Source organism: Thamnophis sirtalis, unplaced genomic scaffold (genome assembly GCF_051295495.1).
Source record: "Thamnophis sirtalis isolate CommonGarterSnake01/CBP01778 unplaced genomic scaffold, rThaSir2_p1.2 scaffold_12, whole genome shotgun sequence".
Taxonomy (NCBI): Eukaryota; Metazoa; Chordata; class Lepidosauria; order Squamata; family Natricidae; genus Thamnophis; species Thamnophis sirtalis.
The window spans coordinates 35,864,834-35,884,368 of record NW_028261392.1 but is presented as its reverse complement, the minus strand read 5'-3'; the positions used below and the strand labels follow the sequence as shown (position 1 = coordinate 35,884,368).

General features: G+C 38.4%; 1 protein-coding gene across 2 annotated transcripts in view; it reads right to left on the bottom strand.

The window, feature by feature from the left end:
• CNGA3 (cyclic nucleotide gated channel subunit alpha 3) overlaps positions 1-18,994 on the bottom strand; it is a 28,214-nt gene extending 9,220 nt beyond the window's left edge. The window contains exons 1-4 of one of the 2 annotated variants that reach the window (XM_087726858.1): positions 18,875-18,994; positions 17,609-17,727; positions 6,350-6,448; positions 5,418-5,570 (exon numbers count right to left, since the gene is read on the bottom strand). In XM_087726858.1, coding sequence (XP_087582984.1) covers positions 5,418-5,570; positions 6,350-6,396 — 200 coding nt within the window. In that variant the 5' untranslated portion in view covers positions 6,397-6,448; positions 17,609-17,727; positions 18,875-18,994. Of the gene's footprint in view, positions 1-5,417; positions 5,571-6,349; positions 6,449-10,621; positions 10,723-17,608; positions 17,728-18,874 lie in introns of those variants that run through there. The other variant, XM_087726859.1, reaches the window with a different exon arrangement.
• Positions 18,995-19,535: the final 541 nt, after the last annotated feature.

Sequence of the window (19,535 nt, the reverse complement as noted above, 5' to 3'; positions counted from 1 at the left end):
TATACATAGTATATATTATATATACATTATTATGAACATAATTATATATATACATGGTATATATACACAGTATATATGTATGTATGTATGTATGTATGTATTTATGTATGTGTATATATACATGTATATATGTGTGTTTATGTATGTGTCTGCGTGTATGTGTGTTTGTATATATATATGTGTGTGTGTGTGTGTATATATATGTATGTATGTATGTATGTATGTATGTATGTATATATATATCAGCACAAATAAACACACACACACACACACACACACACACACACACACATATATATATTCTGCTTCATATTTCTGTCCTACAATGTTCAGAATCAAAATTCCTTTTATCTATTTTAAATCTGTCCAGTAATTTCACATAAGAGAATAATAATTAAAGTAGCCTATCTTCAGTGCAACTCACTCACATCCCCTTGTTTCAGTCCTACATTATGCAGGTTTTAGTGAGAAATGTGTTCTCGGAAAGCCCACAGTAATTCTTTCAAATTATTTTTAAAGCCTACACAACCTCACATGCTGTAGCATTGTTTCATTATGTGATAGCCCAAAAAGGAGCTGATGCAAATAAATATTTTGTGAGGGACAGACAAACAGGTTATATTTCAGAACCAGAAGTAATTGCAAAGGGGTGGAGAACCAGCCAAGTTCCAACAAGACAAATGTTAATTAATCATACACATGCACACACATACATACACAAACACACATATATATACATACACACCTAGTAATTTTACACACACACACACACACACATATTTGTTTTCGTAGATTTTCATGGGTGTAGGTATGCTGGTCTTGTTGTATTTGGGTCTTTTCCTGTGTAAGATTGAGATTGTCTTGGCAACATTTTGGCGAGGTCTCAGTTGCCATCTTCAGAGTAGTGTTTTCTTTTGTGTTGTAAGTCAGAAAAAAAGAAAAAACTTCCTCCCTTTTCCAGCACCTTAAAGCAACAGGACATGAAACTGATTTTGAAGGAACGAAATTAATCTCCAAAACAGAACACTTCAACAAGAGAATAATTAGGGAAGCCATCGAAATAGAGAAACACCCCCACAACATGAATAAACGTGATGATATCTCCCGCCTACCAGACATGTGGAAACCAGCCCTAGTCAACAAATAAACCCCACCCACCACCCAGGCCGTTACAACACAAAAAAAAACACCAGCCTGGAGATGGCGAGTGGGACCTCGCCGAAATGTTGCCAAGACAATCTCAATCTTACACGGGAAAAGACCCGAATAATGTCTAAAATGTATAAAGGAAGAAAGGACTTTGTACCATGGTTGGTGGATATGGAAAAAAGCCAAAAAGGTTTCGATTCATATGCATGCATTAATTCAGAAGATGTTAAAGATTAATATACAACTGAAACCAGAGGGGTTTAATCTAATACAGTTATTTTAAGAATAACAAAGTGCTGGCTTTATCTCAAAGCTCAGTGAAAGGCACCTGATAATCCATTTCATCTTTGGGTGCTTCTGAGTTGTCCACTGACTGAAAGTTGAAAAACATTCCCTCACAAGAGTAGCTGAGAGATAGAATGTTAATGAACAAGAACCGCTGGATCCAGGAAAGGCCTGCTAAACAGGCCTCTCCATCAAGGAGAGAAGCAACTTAGAACTGAGGAGAAATTTCCTGACAGTTAGAACAATTAATCAGTGGAACAGCTTGCCTCCAGAAGTTGTGAATGCCCCAACACGGGAAGTCTTTAAGAAGATGTTGGATAGCCATTTGTCTGAAACGGTATAGGGTTTCCTGCCTAGGCAGAGGGTTGGACTAGAAGACCTCCAAGGTCCCTTCCAACACTGCTATTATATTGTATTGTATAAACAGACAGAGCATTACAGCTTCTTTCAAGGCAGCCAGTACTTCTACCCTATGAGGCTCTAATTATCTCTCAAACTAGAGATACATCCTTGCCCAGGGGTGGGTTCTGGCTTCTGTTCCTGCCGGTTCTCTCAAGAACATGCTTTGCGCGCATGCTTCGCACACACTCTGGATGCGCACTGTGTCCATGCGCAGCAGTGGTGGGTTTCAAACATTTTTAGAACCTCTTCTGTAGGTATGGCCTGCTTTGTGGGAGTGGCTTGCCAGCCATGTGACTGGGTGGGAGTGGGTTGCCAGCCATGTGACCGAGTAGGAGTGGCTTGGCAGTCATGTGACTGGGTGGGCATGGCCAACTTGTAAAATGTGGTGAAACTCACTTAACAATGCTCTTGCTTAGCAACCAAAATGTTGGCTCAGAAACTCTGGCATTTGAAGCATGCAAGTCTTAAAACTGTCAAGTTACAAAATCCTTGCACCCCTAGCCCTTTAGAAAAAAAAACCCAGGGATGTTCAAACTTGACAGCTTTAAGACTTTAAGGTTTAGATAGGACTCTTAGAGGTGGGCGGGGTGATTGGTGAGCCAGCCAATCAGTGAGTGGCAGGTGGGGCAAGTGTAGTGCAGACGGGCAGGGGAAGGGAACTGGAACCAGTTCTAAAAGGCATGGTTGATTTGTGGAACCTCTTCTATAGAAGAGATTAGAACTGGCAGGAATTCATCCCTGATGCGCAGTAGTAAAAAAATTGCTCCTGCGCATGCACAGAAGAAAGAAACAAGATGGTGGCGCCTATGGCACTGCCAATAGAACCAGTTCGAGGGCGTGGCCAGCCAAGTTACTACCTACTTGGATGACCCGGTCCGAACTGGTAGGAACCCACCTCTTTCCTTGCCTCACAAAGGAGCCAGGTGAAGCATTGATCCAGGCCATAAGTGACTGTGATTCTCTCAAAGACCATCTTATCCTCTTCTTCAAAGACACAGGGCCAGGTGGTCCAGGGTGACACAAAAAGCATTTCCCCAGTCACCACATCACAGTCAAGAACTTGAGCAGTCAGATCCACAAAGTCGTGGCCCAACTGATCACAGAGGCCAGGCTGGAACAAAAACTTATGGCCTCTGCCAAAAAAGGAAGTTGGCCAGCCTAAATAAGGTCACTAGTTGGTAACCCCCCCCCCTGCAATGCAGTCAGAGAGGAATATTATAACCATTTACCATTCTTATTGTCACAGTATAGGATCAAACATGAATTCACAACTACACTTGGTCAGACTCCCATCTTATCTTTTTTTCCAGTTATTCCAGATGTCTCTTCTGATCTTCATCTGCCAGAGTTTCAGAATCTTACCCTGACATCACCCATCTAACTTTACATTGTTATTCAAGATCCATAATATATGGTCTGTGTCAACCAGATGCTCACAGGTCTGAAGGTTCCCTAGGAAGCTTTAATCTAACCTATTGCAACCCCTCTTAATGTGCCACTGATTTTTTCCCTGACTATATCCATTTTTGAATAGGTGGCCCTCACCTATTCCACAAGGCTGAATATGTTCTACAGTCTCCCCCAAAACATTGTCCAGCTGTATGGTGTGCTTTTGTTGTTGCTTTATGCTTCAGGGGGAAAATGACAGTGCAAATTATATAGAAATGAGATGAATAATGTGAGGAGAGAGAGTAGGAGCAAACAACTTTATATATAATGCAAACAGCATTATATATGATAATATTCATTATATTTAAACATGAATAGACATCTGGGCAAAACTTCACAAAATCTACTTAGCGTAGGAAGCCCAAGTGTTAAAACAAGCATTAATGAAGACAATGATTTTTAATCAAATCTGTGACAACTTTCAAATTTGCATTATTAGCAACCTCTAACAAGGAAAAGGCTACTTTGTTACTACAAGGGCCACTTTTCCGTTATGAGAATTTTAGCTGAATCAGGTTTTCAAAAGTAAGGAACAAAGGAACTGCCTTACAATTGTATTCACACCAGTGGTAGTCAACCTGGTCCCTACTGCCCACTAGTGGGCGTTCCAGCTTTCATGGTGGGCGGTAGGAATTTGCTGTAATTCTGCTTTATAAATTACTATAAGTTACTTCCCTACTTTATAAATTACCATTACTGTGGAACCGGTGGGCGGTTAGAAAATTTTACTACTAACAGAAATACAAAAGTGGGCGGTAGGTATAAAAAGGTTGATTACCCCTGATTTACACACTAGGCAAAACTAGACAAAATTGTCCATGTTGTATCTGCTCTCTGCTGGTGTTGAAGCAATTGATATTAAATGTGGCCAAATGGATGAGTATATCAATGAATACACATACACATGGGGAAAAAAATGAGCAAAACCCATAAATCCTCCTGGCCACTGTATGTGTAAGCATTCATCTCTCTTTCTCCCTCTTTCTTTCTCTCTTTCTTTCTTTCTCTCTTTCTCTCTCTCTCTCTCTCTCTCTCTCTCTCTCTCTCTCTCTCTCTCTCTCTCTCTCTCTCTCTCTGTCTCTCACATACACACACACACACACACACACTTCCATTACTGGTTCAATTGTTAGTCTTCCCATAATGCTGAAAAATAAAGAAGACAACTCTAAAAACAAGGTTAAGCCCCATTACAGAATTATCCAGGACATCACCTTAGTCACATGTTGCCAAACACTTTTGTGTTGAAGATCTGCCTATTTATAGAAAGCATTTGGCTGGGACACTCAAGAAGTCTCATCGTCACAGTTGAAGTATGAAATCTGCTGGACAGCAGCAGAAATATCCACTCCTACTGCAAACCGATAGGAGATAAGAAGCATATATCTAACTCTCATAATATCTAACACCAATAAAAATATTTAACTCTGAGGTTGGGAGAAAACATCACGTATTCAAACACCCAATATACATACATACATACATACATACATACATACATACATACATACATACATACATACATATTTAGAGTTACAACCCCGGTATGCCCAAATATTTATATTTGTCAGCACAAATACACACACACACACACACACACACACACACACACACATATACATACATACATACATACATACATACATACATACATACATACATACATACCCAAAAAGGGAGGGGGCATGGAAAATATGAATGATAATATGAAATGGGAACTTGCACAACTTAAAGTAGGGACTTTCATCCAGACTAACATACATTATTTCCATGTTAGGCATAAATTAAGAAAACTGATTTTTGTAATTAATCAACCAGTAATCTTCTGAACAGATAAACAATTATGAAAAATTGTTTATTTTTTATTTTTTGGCATTTAGCATAAATACCAGGAGAACAGGGACTGGTTACTTGGCTGATTTAGGCCAATAGAATATTGCTCTTATTCTAACAGAATAAGTCAATCAGCTAGTATTCAAATCTATGTGTATATATATGTGCATGTAAATAAATGGTTTATATATTGGATTTCTGCACTAAATCTAATTCTTCTAGAAACAAATCTATTCCTTTTTCTGCAGGTTAGACCCATTAAAAGTGTATTTATTTTCACTGAAGCAGCATCCACTTACTTTTTCGGATCGTCTTTCCCATCCTTCTTTGGCTCAGCTTTGTTGTCTTTGTTTTCTCCCCCTGGAGCCTCAACTGAAGCATCAGATGTTTGGCCATCTCGACGGAAGCGCTTTCTGAACCAAGCTCTCACTGATGAGAAAAACCCCGAGGAACTGAAAGGAAAAAGGGGACATGCCAGCAATGCAAAGGACCAAGATTAACAACTTCATCTTTGCCATTTGCAATCTAACATTTGCTATCTAGCATTGATAACTAGAATGGCTTTCCCAGCCTGGTGGCCTCCAAATGTGTGAAATCACCCCAGCCAAGAGCAGATGGAAGTTGGAACAAATCTGTAAACTGGACTGATGATGCATGTGGAACAATTTCCCCCTGATATATTCATTTGATGCATTGAATGTGCATGTACCAATAGGCAGAAACTTTGCACATTTCAGACAACAAAACTGTACCCAGATATACAGTACTTTCGCCAAAATACACAAAGTGTTGAGAATTTTATGCTCTGTAAGAAGTTAGTGAAGCTTCACCCCGCCAGACTTTATTCAGCAATGAGGCATTCATTAAGCTTTGATCATTCTCATGATCATGACTCATCATGTCCTAGAAAGATTGAGAAATGGGAGTTTGATCATCCTTAATGTCACATGTGATAGTCTGGTTCTGATGAAAAGCTAAAGAAAGTTTTCCCAGTAACTTATAAATTACAAAGTTCCCAAAACTGAGAAACATTGATCCAGACTGACTTAATAGCTTAAACCAAGATCAACTTATTCTTCTGTTCATCCCTTCCATTTCCGGCTTTCTGAAGACAAAATTCATTTCATTAACAATACTGATATCTACCTTTATTTCATTCCTTTGCTTCCAAACAAGGTCCTGATAACCTTTTACAAGGCCACTATCCAGACATAGGATAAATGAAGCTTACCTATTTGTTGCTCCTTCTGCAGATGTATCCCCTCCTGCTTCCGCCATGGAAATGACACTCTCTAATTTTGAAGATCTATCCTCACCCGGGGAGGGGGTCCTTCAAAATCAAGCAGAAAGACATTTAGTCATGGTGTGCTTGCTTCAAGCCTTTCCAGTCAGGCACCAGTGAAAGAATGTGCATTCCTTGATCAATCACCAATGTATTACTGTCGTAAGTGAGTGTGAAGGAGAATAGACAATATATTAATCATTTTACCCTAATTCAATATTTCTCTGGGCCTAAAGCCTTTCCAGAAAAACATTACAATCTTTGTATTTGTCTGATTTTTTTCCCACTTGTTCCATTTCAGGTGATCACAGTAGAAAAAAGCAACAAGGAAAGAAATTCTGAGAGGAATCAAAAACTAAATACCTCAACGGATGCTATCATTCACTCTAAGATGAGGGAAGAAAATGTTGCGTTTCCAAGTGACATTTATATCAGATATTTATATAAGTTAAATATAAGTTTCAAATATAAATTGAAACAGACATTTCTTTTACCATATTTTCAGTTGTTTCAGTTTTATCTTCTTCATTAGATCAGGTTCACCATCTATAACAGAGTGATGGTAGGTATCTCTCTTCGTAATTTACTGTGAGAGCAAAGTAATGTGGGAATATGGAACAGTTTAACTTAATGTCAAATACTTTCTAGCTTTCCCATATTATTTTTTCCTGCCTACTTATTATTATATTCTGGTTTCCCCTTATGCATTCCTCAGTCCAAACAATTAAATTTCATTTCAATGATTGAAAAGTCATTCAGTGAAGTCATACTGTTAACATCTTTAGGACTATAGTTCTTTTATTGAAGTAGGGTGGGTGAATGAATATGTATGTGAAATGAAAAAGAAGCTTGAAGAGTATATCTACTCAGATTATCTCTTTTCTGGAATAGGCATTAACTTGCTGATATTTCAGAATTGTGGCAGATTATGAGCCTAGAAAAAGGTTTTGACTAGGTTCTGCCGAGGAAAGAAGAAAAGCTTATCTAGATAAATATTAAAAGCTTATCTAGATAAATATTAGCCATTATTATTTTGGTATCTTCAACAACAAAAAACTTTGCTACACTTATACCTAAAAGTACATGCATGCAAATAGATCCCACTTTAAATAGAGGATGAATTTATTATATAAAAACATTAGTGTTAATACATCATATTCTTAAATGTGAATCTCTTTGTATGTGGACAAAGCTAATGGTGCATAGAAATGTATGTAATTCCAACAGCGTTCATACAAAGCTCCTATTCTAAAAACTAAAAATCCATTGGGTTTTTTCTTTCTTGATAACAAAGTAAGACTTTGTATGCCGCCCACTCCCGGAGTCCTCCGGGAGTGGGCGGCATACAAGACAAATAAATAAATAAATAAATAAATAAATAAATAAATAAATAAATAAATAAATAATAATAATAATAATAATAATAATAACAACTTGATTCCTTAACAAACAGGTTTTATGTCTTACTTAACAACTCTATATACATTGGAAGGAGTGGACATTACAAGAAAATAACAAAATAAATAAAAGCCTATTTCTGAACTAGGCATAGCATTTATTTATCTATTGTTGAAATCTTATTGAGTAACTCGGGATGGTTATTTTTTATTTATCTCTGCCTTTGAATCAGCATTGATTCCTGGCAACTGCCTGGACAAGTCCCTCCCGTTTCTTTTCAAGATTTCAAAAATGGTTTGCCATTGCCTCCTTCCCAGGGCTGAGAGAGAGTAACTGGCCAAGGTCACTCACCTGTCTTTGTGCTTAAGGTAGGACTAGAACTCATGGTGTTTTGGTTTTTAGTCTGATGCCCTAACCCCTATACCAAACTGACTCTCACTAGATGGCTAGCCAGCATTAAAAATCATCAGGAACATGTTAATCATTAAAATAATAAATAATAGTACAATAAAATACACTTCATACATTGTGTAACTCCAGAAGACATCCTATATGGATCCAACCAGCTCCTGTCTAGTACCTGGGCTAAGAACCAGTCTTCAGCCACTTTTTAAAGAGGGAAGAGGATAGGATCTAACTAATTTGGGGAAGAGGTTATGCACCTATATTGATTTATGCCTCTGCATTCTGGATCAACTGTATGCGATTCCCTCCCTAGCAATCCAGGAACGGACACAATTGACACACAAGAAGAATATGTGTACATACCATCCTAGGCATAGCTACTATTTGCTAGTCAAGCTGGAGCCATGAACCATTCGCAAACCCAAGTTGGATACCAGTCCTGTCTGTGGTAGTTCAAGCCTATCCTGAACTAACAATGAAAAATATCTAGGGCCAGGTGGCCTACAAATCCATAGCCACTTTGTTTTCCCGGGGGTATTTGAAGCTTCCTGGGGTTTTTTTTGTCTTGTTCCAAACTCTCACAGTTTTCAGACACTGAGAGTAAACCTTATCACTATCACTTGGTCAGCCCGCATACAGATACAGGTGGCCTTCACTTTATGATCACAAATGGGAGCAGAATTTTTGTGGCTAACAAGGCAGTTGTTGAGTGACTTTTGTGCCATTGTTGGTAAGCAATTTACAGAAGTGAATCATGTGGCCATTAAGCAAATTCAGCTTTTCCTATTGACTTTGCTTGTTGGAAGCCATATGGGAAGGTCACAGATGGAGATCACATATGAGATGCTGCAACAATCATAAATACATATATGGCCAGTTGCCAAGCTCCCAAATTTTGGTTACTTGGCCACGCGGATAGTGTGACAGCCATAAGCACAAGGACTTGTCATAAGTCACTTCTTTTAGTGCCATTGTAACTTCAGTCAGTCACCAAATGAATGGTTGTAAGTTGAGAACTACATGGATATCAATAGCATATTATTGACAATACTTAATCCCACGTTCCCAGATAACCTCATCCAGTAGCTTTATATAGGTGTTAAATAAGAGTTGCGAGAACTTTGAACCCTAAGGACCACTTCTACATACTTGGGTAAGCCTAGATGTGTCTACTCCATCAAAACTGATTAGAACTATCACCAGAAGAACAAAGCGAACTGCCTAACACAATAGCATGATAGCAATACAGATGCATGTTTAAGTAGCAAATACTATATAATTGAAAAAATGTAACAAAATTAGGATTTTTTCAAGAGAAGTAAGATTGATCATATTTATTCTGACATTCAATAAATATTCTTTAAATTCTCATTGTCGTCACTTCCAAATGATAGCTTTAATAGTTCTCACCATGGCAGCCAGAGAGGGCATGAAAAGAGTCAAGTTGATGGCCATTAACATTATCTTCCATTTTCATGTGCATGAAATAACTTCTCTCTGCATTTACCTCCATGACATTGCTTTTATCTCATGCCCAGTCCATGAATGAGACAATCTTAACGAAATCCCCCGTTTTCCCCCATTTTTTTCTGATATTGTCCAAGGGCAGTTTCAAGATGTGCGGAATCTGTCAAACATAACCTTTTCATTACCTTGGAAGGAGATCAGATGATTAACAAGAACAGAACAGAGACAATGTAGGGTTAGTGACAATAATGATGACAAATGTTACACTAGTATGATTTTGTGAAAGTTCACAGATGAATGGATAGCTTTATAATTTGGTAGGGAAGCTATCTAGCTGCTTCTCTGCATAAGGAAAGCCCCGCTTATGTTTCTAATTCTTTACAAAAGAACAATTCCATCAAGTGACTACTTGAAAAGATCACCCTGTTTGAAAGCACAATCTCTGGTCTTCTAAATAAAGGAGAGAGATATAGAAGTAAATCGGAACAGTCCTCTAAAAGTTAGCCTCCTTTAATTCCTATTGATAGTAAAAAGGGAAATTATCTGTTTCCTACAAATGTAGAAGAAAGACAGAAGGCAACAAGACAGCGGAGACCTGCGGAAAGGAAACTCCAAATGATAAATCCCCTTGCAAGATAGGCATTTGCTGTTAAACTTTATGAGGTTGCTTCTGAGAAAGTAAATAATAAGATTGCATATTTAAATTTCAGTGGTTGGCAAACTGTATTTATGGATATGTGCTTTAAGAATGGAATTTCTTTTTTTGCATTCTTTGCCTTCCATTTCCATAAAATTCCTCTCCTCTCCTTAAAGAAAAAAATATTTATTTACTGATTTATTTATCTATTTAATTGCTATAGCCACCCATCTTGAACAAGTGACAGTTGGGCGGTGAACAATCATGAAAGTTTTCTTATGATGGTGGTGATGGTGATGGGTTGAATCCATTACCTCTTAATTCCATTTTCAAGTCTACCAGGGTCATCACTAACAGTCTTCCCAGAAGACCTCTGGGCAGCAGGGTAGGAATGATAAGTGTTAACTTTAGCCATTTTGCTTAATGTATCAGCCACCAAATTATACCTGTGATACAAGGAGAAAATATTAGAAACTCTGTAGGATAAAATGACATTTTTTTAAAAAAAAGAGGAAAAGAAACTTCCCAAGAATCTTTTCTTAGAAATCCATTGTATTTAATTCAAAGATATTTACTGTTCAATTCTATAGAAGTTTTCTCAAAAGTAAATTTTATTGAATTCAGTGAAACTTTCTTCTGGGTAAGTACAAGTGCTTGAGATGGCAACAGGCAGAAACAGATCCTTTAAGACAGGCATGTCCAACCTTGACAACTTTAAAACTTGTGGACTTGCAGAATTCCCCACCCAGCAATTCTAACACTTGACATCAACAGATCTTAGAGTGCCAAGATTGGACACCCTTACCTTAAGTGTTGTTGGGTTGTAAATCTCACAGCTTTGATTTCTGATCATATTGGATTGGAACTCCATAAATAAGGTGGATAGAATTATGCATAGTAGGAAATAAATAAATAAATAAATGTTTCTTTTTTCACAGTATTAGAACTTTGACTATCCAGGGAAGCTGAATAAAGACAACAAAGTATTTCAAATACATCCAGTCTGTAACATTTGTTTCTGCAAAATCTCCAACTTGAATGGCTTAATAGATTATTCCAATTTCATGGAGGAAAAGACTATCATTTATAACTACACTTCATGTTCTTAAATATACCTAGTCAATACTGTTTTTCTCAATCTTCAGTATATTTTAGCTTGCCAGGAATTGTTTATAGGTCAAATAAATATTTAACATTTCACATGAGTCTACAGATAAAGCAGGAGTGGCACATAATGATTACGTTGTAGGATTACAATTTTTTTATTTTCAGTTTTCATTTACTTATGAAATATAGAGTATTATATTTATTGAAACAAAAGTGTTAGAAGTGTATGAACATTTTATTACCTAAGGCTTAGCCAATTATCCACTATAGCATTTTATTTTCCTACTGTGACATACATGAACCCATAAATTAAACAGGAGCAAAAGAAGAAAATAATAGGCTAGATCAATACTGAAAATATGGCTGCATTCATCTTTGACTAACAGGTTTCATTTGTCAAGGCATAAATAAAAAATTAGGGGGGGGGGAGGTTGCCTATAAGAATTTGACATTGCAAAAACACAAATATACACACAAATATAGAATAAGTGGGTCACTGTACTTCTATGTCCTAGTCTGTACTTGCAAATCACATGCTATAAGATATTATGTGGTTGTTTGCAAGTACTCTTTCAGCTTGTCTGTTTTCTTGCAGACGTTTCATTATCAAACTAGGTAATGTCATCAAGGCTACCTAGTGCTGCCCAGTGCTATAAAACATTAAGTGGAAAGAGGGCAAGTGTATAAAATAATCACATTCCTAACAAGCATGTTAAAAACACATAAGTATGCTTCTTAATGTTCATTTTGTTTTTCTTTCCATAAAAAGCACTCCCTACATATAGTAAACCAAAGTGTGCTTAGCAAGCCTTTAACCTATGTGCAGGTGTGCAAATATCAGGGATAAAAAGTATGGCATCTGGAACTTTCTGCACATATTTCATCTCTCACAACTTCATCTGTGAATAGACCACACACACAAACACACACACACATACACACACACACATACACACACACACGATTTTTAAAAAGTTAGGCTGAAATTCACCAAATCTTGATAATTTGAGGAGTGGTCATTTGAGGTATGTAAATATTGTTGAGCCTATGTTGAGATGCATATGTGATGTGCATCTAAGTGATAAATAGTGATTAGTTTGAGAGAGAATTGGAAGGCTTTTTAGCAAAATAAAATCAGTTGTCACTACTAATATATGTTTTTTGTTCCAGCTCAAAAAATGCTGTCACTTAAGCCAAGCTCAAACTGCAGGACCTGGGGGAAGGCGTTTTGTGGGGAAGGGAATATTTCACACTGAAATATCCCCCCCCCCCCAGTGATTCACTAAAGGCATTTAGCAGAGACTGCTTTGACCATCTGTCAGAGTCATTTCAATTGCCTCCTGTGTAGCAGAGAAAGGAATTGAACTTAGATGCCTTTCAGGGTCTTTTCCAAATCTATGATTCTAAGACAATGTCCATTTAGCCAGAAAACACTTGTAATGCTTCCCACTGTGGAGAAAAATGAAAGCAAGCTGCAAAGACTATACTTAGAAACAGTCAGAAATAATCACTGACTGAATGGAGGCAGCCCATAACCGTCCATTCTTTGCTTTAAAGCCAATGGCGTGTTTAGCTTAGTGAAAATTGTGGAGGACGGGTGCAAATCCCTTTGCATAACAATGTTATCCTTCAAAGAGCTGGTCACGTGGTAATGAATATGCTTAAATGATGAGCTGAGCAGAAATCTCAGTTCTATTCAGCACAGTCACTCCTAGGATTAACAATGGCACAAAAGTAAGCGGTTTGCACTTTCTGCCTTTGGACCACATGAGGAGTAATTATTAAAGCTGATCTGTTATGAAGACAGAGGTAAGGCACAGAATCCATGAAAGGTTTATGTTCTATGAAGAGAGATGAAGAGGACATGAAAATGTCAGTAACAGGAGCCAAATCCTTCCATAATAATCTGGTTCCTAGCTTAGTCCTGGCCCGTTAAATCTCTTCAAAGTTTTTCATATCTTGTCACTTGAGTCTTACATAGTCATCCTTTTTTGCAGCAACTTCATGTTTTTAAATTTTTTTGGCTGGAACTCTTAATTCCACCAAAAAAAAGCAGACAGGGCACCAAAAATGTTCAGGTCTTCTCAATGGAACCTAGAATCCCCTTAGATAACTTCTGTTCTTTCCTATGTCTTGTTCAAACATCTCAACTGCAGCCTCTTATATTCAGGCTTTCATAAAATGTCTACAATTGTCAGGCTGAAAGAACTAAGAAGAATGATACATGGAGTTACTTCTGAATCGTTCTTTTATTACTGTTCATCTACAAATAGAAATCTTGCCAGAATAAAGCAGTTAGAGCTAGCAATAGCCCTAGCAATAGCACTTAGACATATACCACTTCACAGTGTCTCTCTAAGTGGTTTACAGAGTCAGCATATTTCCCCCCAACAATCTGCGTCCTCACTTTACCAACCTCAGAAGGATGGAAGGCTGAGTCAACCTTGAGCCCGTCACCTGCTGGCAGTGAACAGAGTCAGCCTGCAATACTGCATTTTAACCAGGGGTGGGATTCAGCCGGTTTAGACCGGTTCAGGCAAACAGGTAGCTCCGATGATCAGCTGGGTAGCAAACTGGTTCACTCCAATGATCAGATTGGCCCACCCACCCGCCCCTGCACTTTGGGAGAGCAGATTGCTGTACTTCAGCTGTGTTACTCCTCAGAAGTAATGTGGAAGGTAAGTTTTGTTAAAACTGCACGCAAGTGGAGCGTGCATGCGCATGAAGCACACGATCACTGAACCAATTGTTAAACTGGCAGGATCCAACCACTGATTCTAATCAGTGCGCCATCACAGCTCTCACCTGCAATAACTACTGATATGCTCTGTGAATTGTTGGGGAGGGTCCTCCTTGACCTATTCCTGCCCACCAGATATTCCAAGCAACAATGTCTCTTTGCTCTCTGGAAAAGAGACCCTCCCTCCTGCAACTCTGGACAACATTCCACCACAGCAATGGTGTGCACAAAGTTGTTTAGCTCAGCATTTATCAGAAATGCTGGTTTTCGCATGACTGGGTCAATCTATAGTTATGGAATGAGAAGCAGATTAACATGTCTCAAATGGTTATGATATTCTTTCATTCCTGATCAGAAATGGTCCTGGTGGTGGACTCCAGTGGCTTGATGGATTTTCATTGCAGTCTTTTAAAAATTTGGAGTCAGTTTAAAGAGATATTGTCAAGAATATAATGCTACCTTCATGATCTCATGTCTTCCAAATGCATTGACATATAACATCCACAATTCCCAAAAGGTATTGGATTGGGGAGAAGTGAATTACTATAATCTGGATATAATTTTTACTGACTGTAATAAAAAATATAATCCTTTAAATAAAATATTTGGAACCCAGGTATTTCAAAGCCAAATTCGTGTGTATGTGTCTGTGTGTATGTATGTGTGTGTGTTGTTGTTGTTGTTGTTTTGTGTTGTAAGGGCCTGGGTGGTGGGTGGGGCTCATTTGTTGACTAGGGCTGGTTTCCAGATATCTTGTAGGCGGGAGGTATCATCACAACCACACAACCAATCAATCCACTTACTGAAACAAGGCCACCACTCCACATACACCCCACCAAGATTTGTAGAGAGACGGCAATTCTGACCACGCTTTAAATCGAAAACACCAGCCTGAAGATGGCGAGTGAGGCCTGGCCAAAATGTTGCCAAGACAATCTCAATCTTACACAGGAAAAGACCCAAATACAACAAGACCAGCATACCTACACCTGTGAAAATCTACGTAGGTATGCTGGTCTTAGTCTTGTTGTATTCTGGTCTTTTCCCATGTAAGATTGAGATTGTCTTGGCAATGTTTCAGCGAGGTCTCACTCGCCATCTTCAGGCTGGGTTTTGGGCTTAAAGTGTGATCGGAGCTGCCATCTTTATAGAAAGATTTATAGAAAGACGGCAGCTCCGATCACACTTTAAGCCCAAAACCCAGCCTGACCCAGCCTGACTGTGTGTGTGTGTGTGTGTGTGTGTGTGTGTGTGTGTGTTTCTGTGTGTCTGTGTGTGTCTGTGTCTGTGTGTCTGTGTGTGTCTGTGTGTGTGTTGCAAATATATATATATGAAAGATGCATGCTAATAAGTAAATCCTCTTAACTCAAATTTGATAAGGGGAAGCATAGATTGGGGTTTTCCTAACACCACCACCATTTTAAAGGATACATGATATTACAGATATTGGTGAAATGTATACTTTAAAAAATCTGCCTATGATAATTTTACATCAAAAAAGAAGTCATAATAGAAATTTGACATAAGAGGTTTGTTGGAGATTTTATCTCGAGAAGCACATGTAATTACAGTTAAATAAAAAAAGACACTTTTATGAATTATTCCCTTTTTTAAAAATCCTTTCAAATCTTATCTTACTCACACGAAATAGAAAATGGAATGGATGCATTTCCATCTACCCATCCATGAATAGAGAATGAGATGAGGAAATTTGAAGGAAGAGAAAGGGGCTAATGAAGCTTGAGAAAAGGGACAGAGGAAGAAAACTGAAATAAGACATGGCTTAAGACGCTAGGCTTGTCAGCTGTAAGGTCAGCAGCCCAGGTTCAAGACCTGAGCTCCACACGATGATATAAGCTCCTGTCCTCACCCTGGCTCCTGCCTACTAGCAGTTCAAAAGTATGCAAATGCGATCAGATAATAGGTGGGAAGGTAACAGCCCTCCATGACATCATGCTGGCCACATGTCCATGGAAATGGCTTCAGGCAACGGTGGCTCAATGGCCTTGAAATGAATATGAGCAAACTCCTCCTGGCTTTTCAGCAACCATTAGCAGAGTAAAATCTGCAGGGATCCCTTTTACCTATATGGCTGAAGATCAGAAGGAGTTAATATAGCATTCTGAAAGATTAGAGAGAAGACTACTACAAAGACACAAGATAAATGAATAGAATAGAGCAGTGATGGCTAACCTTTTCTGCACTGAGTGCCCAAAGTGCGTGCATACCCACACATGAATGCGCACACACCCAAACCCCTGCATGCACTTCGCCCTCTCCGTGCATGCATGGCAGAAACCCAAAGGCTAGTTGGCTGGCGGGAGGTGCGCATACATGCTCAGCAGAGCTGAACTGGGGCAATGGCTCGCATGCCATCAGAAAGGACATTGTGTACCACCTCTGGCACGCATGCCATAGGTTTGCCATCACAGCAATAGAGCAATAAAGGTAGTAGCATGAAGAGCAAGAACTTTAGAATAGAATAAGAGAAACAACAGAAAAAGCAAAGCTTAAGTTGGATCTGAGCCAATGGAAGAATGGATAGGGGAATGGAGAATATGAGCTATGGAAATTTGTAAGAGATGAGTCAAAGAGACGGTTACTTTTATCAGTACATTCAGTGTCAGGAGTTAAACATTGCCACTGAGCAGCCAAATAGAAGATCTGCTCTATCTTCATGACAACCATATTCAAAGAGTTTTGACAGCTCTGTGGACCAAACAGAATTGACAAGTAAGTATGAAATCTGTAGCAGGATCTGGAAATTATCACCCAGTTTGGGTGAAAAAGAAATTTTTGTTCTCCCTAAATAAGAAATGTAAATCAAACCACTCATTATTTGAACCAGTCCAGATTTTAAGAAGTAGATTATTCTTGTTGCAGGTGGGGAAAAAATATATTTACTTTGAAGCAACTCTTTGGATAGGCTGAACCAGTTGTTTCTTTTACCAAAGTAAATGCAACTTACCAAAGGAGTCAATTTTACAACCTAAATACATTTTGCAGGCCCAATATAGACTCAGCAGCTTTATGAGTTTTCAAGGAAAGTGAAACAAATTTAAGGCAATATTAATTAGTACAAGGACCCCAGATTTATCAAATAAAAGTGGAAGTGGAAACAGTACCTTTTACAGTACCCCCTTTCGAAGTAAAAGTTCACATTATAATATTGGAAAGACCAATAAAAAGCCCTCCATGCATCAGTGAATCTCTTATTGTCTTCAATGTGTACACAAATCTTTGAAAATCCCATTAACATATAATATAAGCTGGCAATCCATGCAGGGTCCCAACTGCATATGAGTCCCACTTGCCCAACTTTTATAACCATCTTCTACTCTGTCCTAATCCAGGAATGCTTCATAGGAATTTGGTAGTGGTTTTTGAAACTGTCACTTTCTCATGATTAAAAAACAAATAAGGGAGATGAATTTTACTCTTATACACAACTAACCTCCATGTGCTTCATTTGATATTATATTTGATGTTCCTTTGTCCAGGAGCTTTTCTTCCTTTTCTCTCACTCAATGTTTATTTGATTTTGGTAGGAGGGGATCTTTTAGGACACCAGAACTGGAGAGAGAGAGGGAGGGAGGGAGGGAGGGGGAGGGGGAGAGAGAGAGAGAGAGAGAGATAAGAGGGCAAAATCTGAAGAGCTAAATGAAAATCAGGCATATCCTTTAAATATTTATTAAGAGGCACTAGAGAGAAATGAAATGGTGTATCCTTGAAAAGGGCATGTTTAGGTGATTGGATCCCTGAGCAGAAACACTTCTGTGATAAAAACTGGCTCATTTGTAGTTTTAGATCCTGACAGGAAAAGGCAATAGTAGGGCTTTTACTGTCATTACAACATAGTGTGTAGCATCCTAAAGGAAACATGCTAATGAGGATAGAAAACTGATCAATGTGTCATAAGCAGAGATCACTGATTTACATATTGCCAGAAACTTTGTTAAAGTGAGCAAGCAATAGCTAATTCCACTCCTTAGATACAACCTGTTCATTTATAGCTAGACTGGTCCTACTCTGATGCACCTGGCTTTTATTTAACAATGTTCTCACTCTGGATGGATGTGCAATAGAATTCACAGCTCTTTATAATTAAGAAGAGATTATTTTGAATAAGGTCAGTACTTTGTACAACTCCATCCCTTCGTTGGAATAATCTCAGTTTGCGTTCCATTTCTTTACATTATGTAAAATAAAGCAGAAGTCAGAGACTCTTCTCAAATTAGGATTTTGACCATGCATCTAAAAGTGATCCTAAATAAGTTTGAAGAAACCATTACTGAGAGGAGAGGGAAAGCTGTCAATCACAGAATAACTACCTGATCCACTGTCATTGGTCTTGGTCATATGGTTTTATGTGCCCGTTTAAAAAAAAAGAAAATTTGAAGCATCTACCAGTTTTAGTTGTTACCCTGTTCCCACCTATGAAAAATTAAACATGGCTCAGAATCATGTACCACTTTTCAGACAAGAACACAAATGCAATTAATTTTTTCATGTATTTTCAGAGAAAAGGAAATTGGTGTCATCAAAAAGTAATATGAAAAAAAGAATCTGTCAGAAAAACAGCTGATGTGACAGCACAGCTACTTGGGGCATAGATATTGGGGAGGGGATTGTCAAAACTGGGTTCAGAAGGAAAAGGAAAATCAAAACATTGCAGCTGATAAATGAGAAAATAGAGGAGATTCCAATGGAGCTCCCTTACCTGGAGAGGGTGTGGAAGTCAGGGAGCTCTGAATTCTGCAGAAGAACCTCTCTGATTCTCCCATTATGGAGAGAGAAAAAGAAAAACAGAGAGAAAGGGGAGAGGGAAGGAGAGGGGGAGAGAGAGGGAGAGAGAGAGGGAGAGAGAGAGAGGAGGAGAGAGAAAGAGATGGGTTAAAACCAGCTAAAAGGAAAAGCAGCTTTTGGCTTTGACTATCTCGTTAAGGACTTTGCAAGGATCAAACAGTCAAGTCATGAGCTCTGAGGGCATTTCTAGCCACCTCAAAACAATAGGTTTAAATGCCTGAAGAAATATTGGTGTGATTTGAGAGGCTTGTATATGAGTTTTCTCTGCAGGGAGGTTGTCTCTTTGTGTGTATATTTTAGAGAGAACCCCATGGGAATCAGACCCCATGGGAATCGTGCCACAGAAGCCCTTCCACATTATTCCTACAAACCTAGATTCTCAATGTATCCATTTATCAATGAGCTCAAGAACAGTTGGCACATGCTTAGAGGAATATTTTTCCTTCATTCCAGCCATCCCAGATCTCAGTCCAAATAGTGAGAACTTTCCACTAATAATAATTACTACATGGGTCATATTTCCCTTTGTAACTGAACAGTGTGCAGATACTTCTTTGTAGCTGTATGTGTGCAAG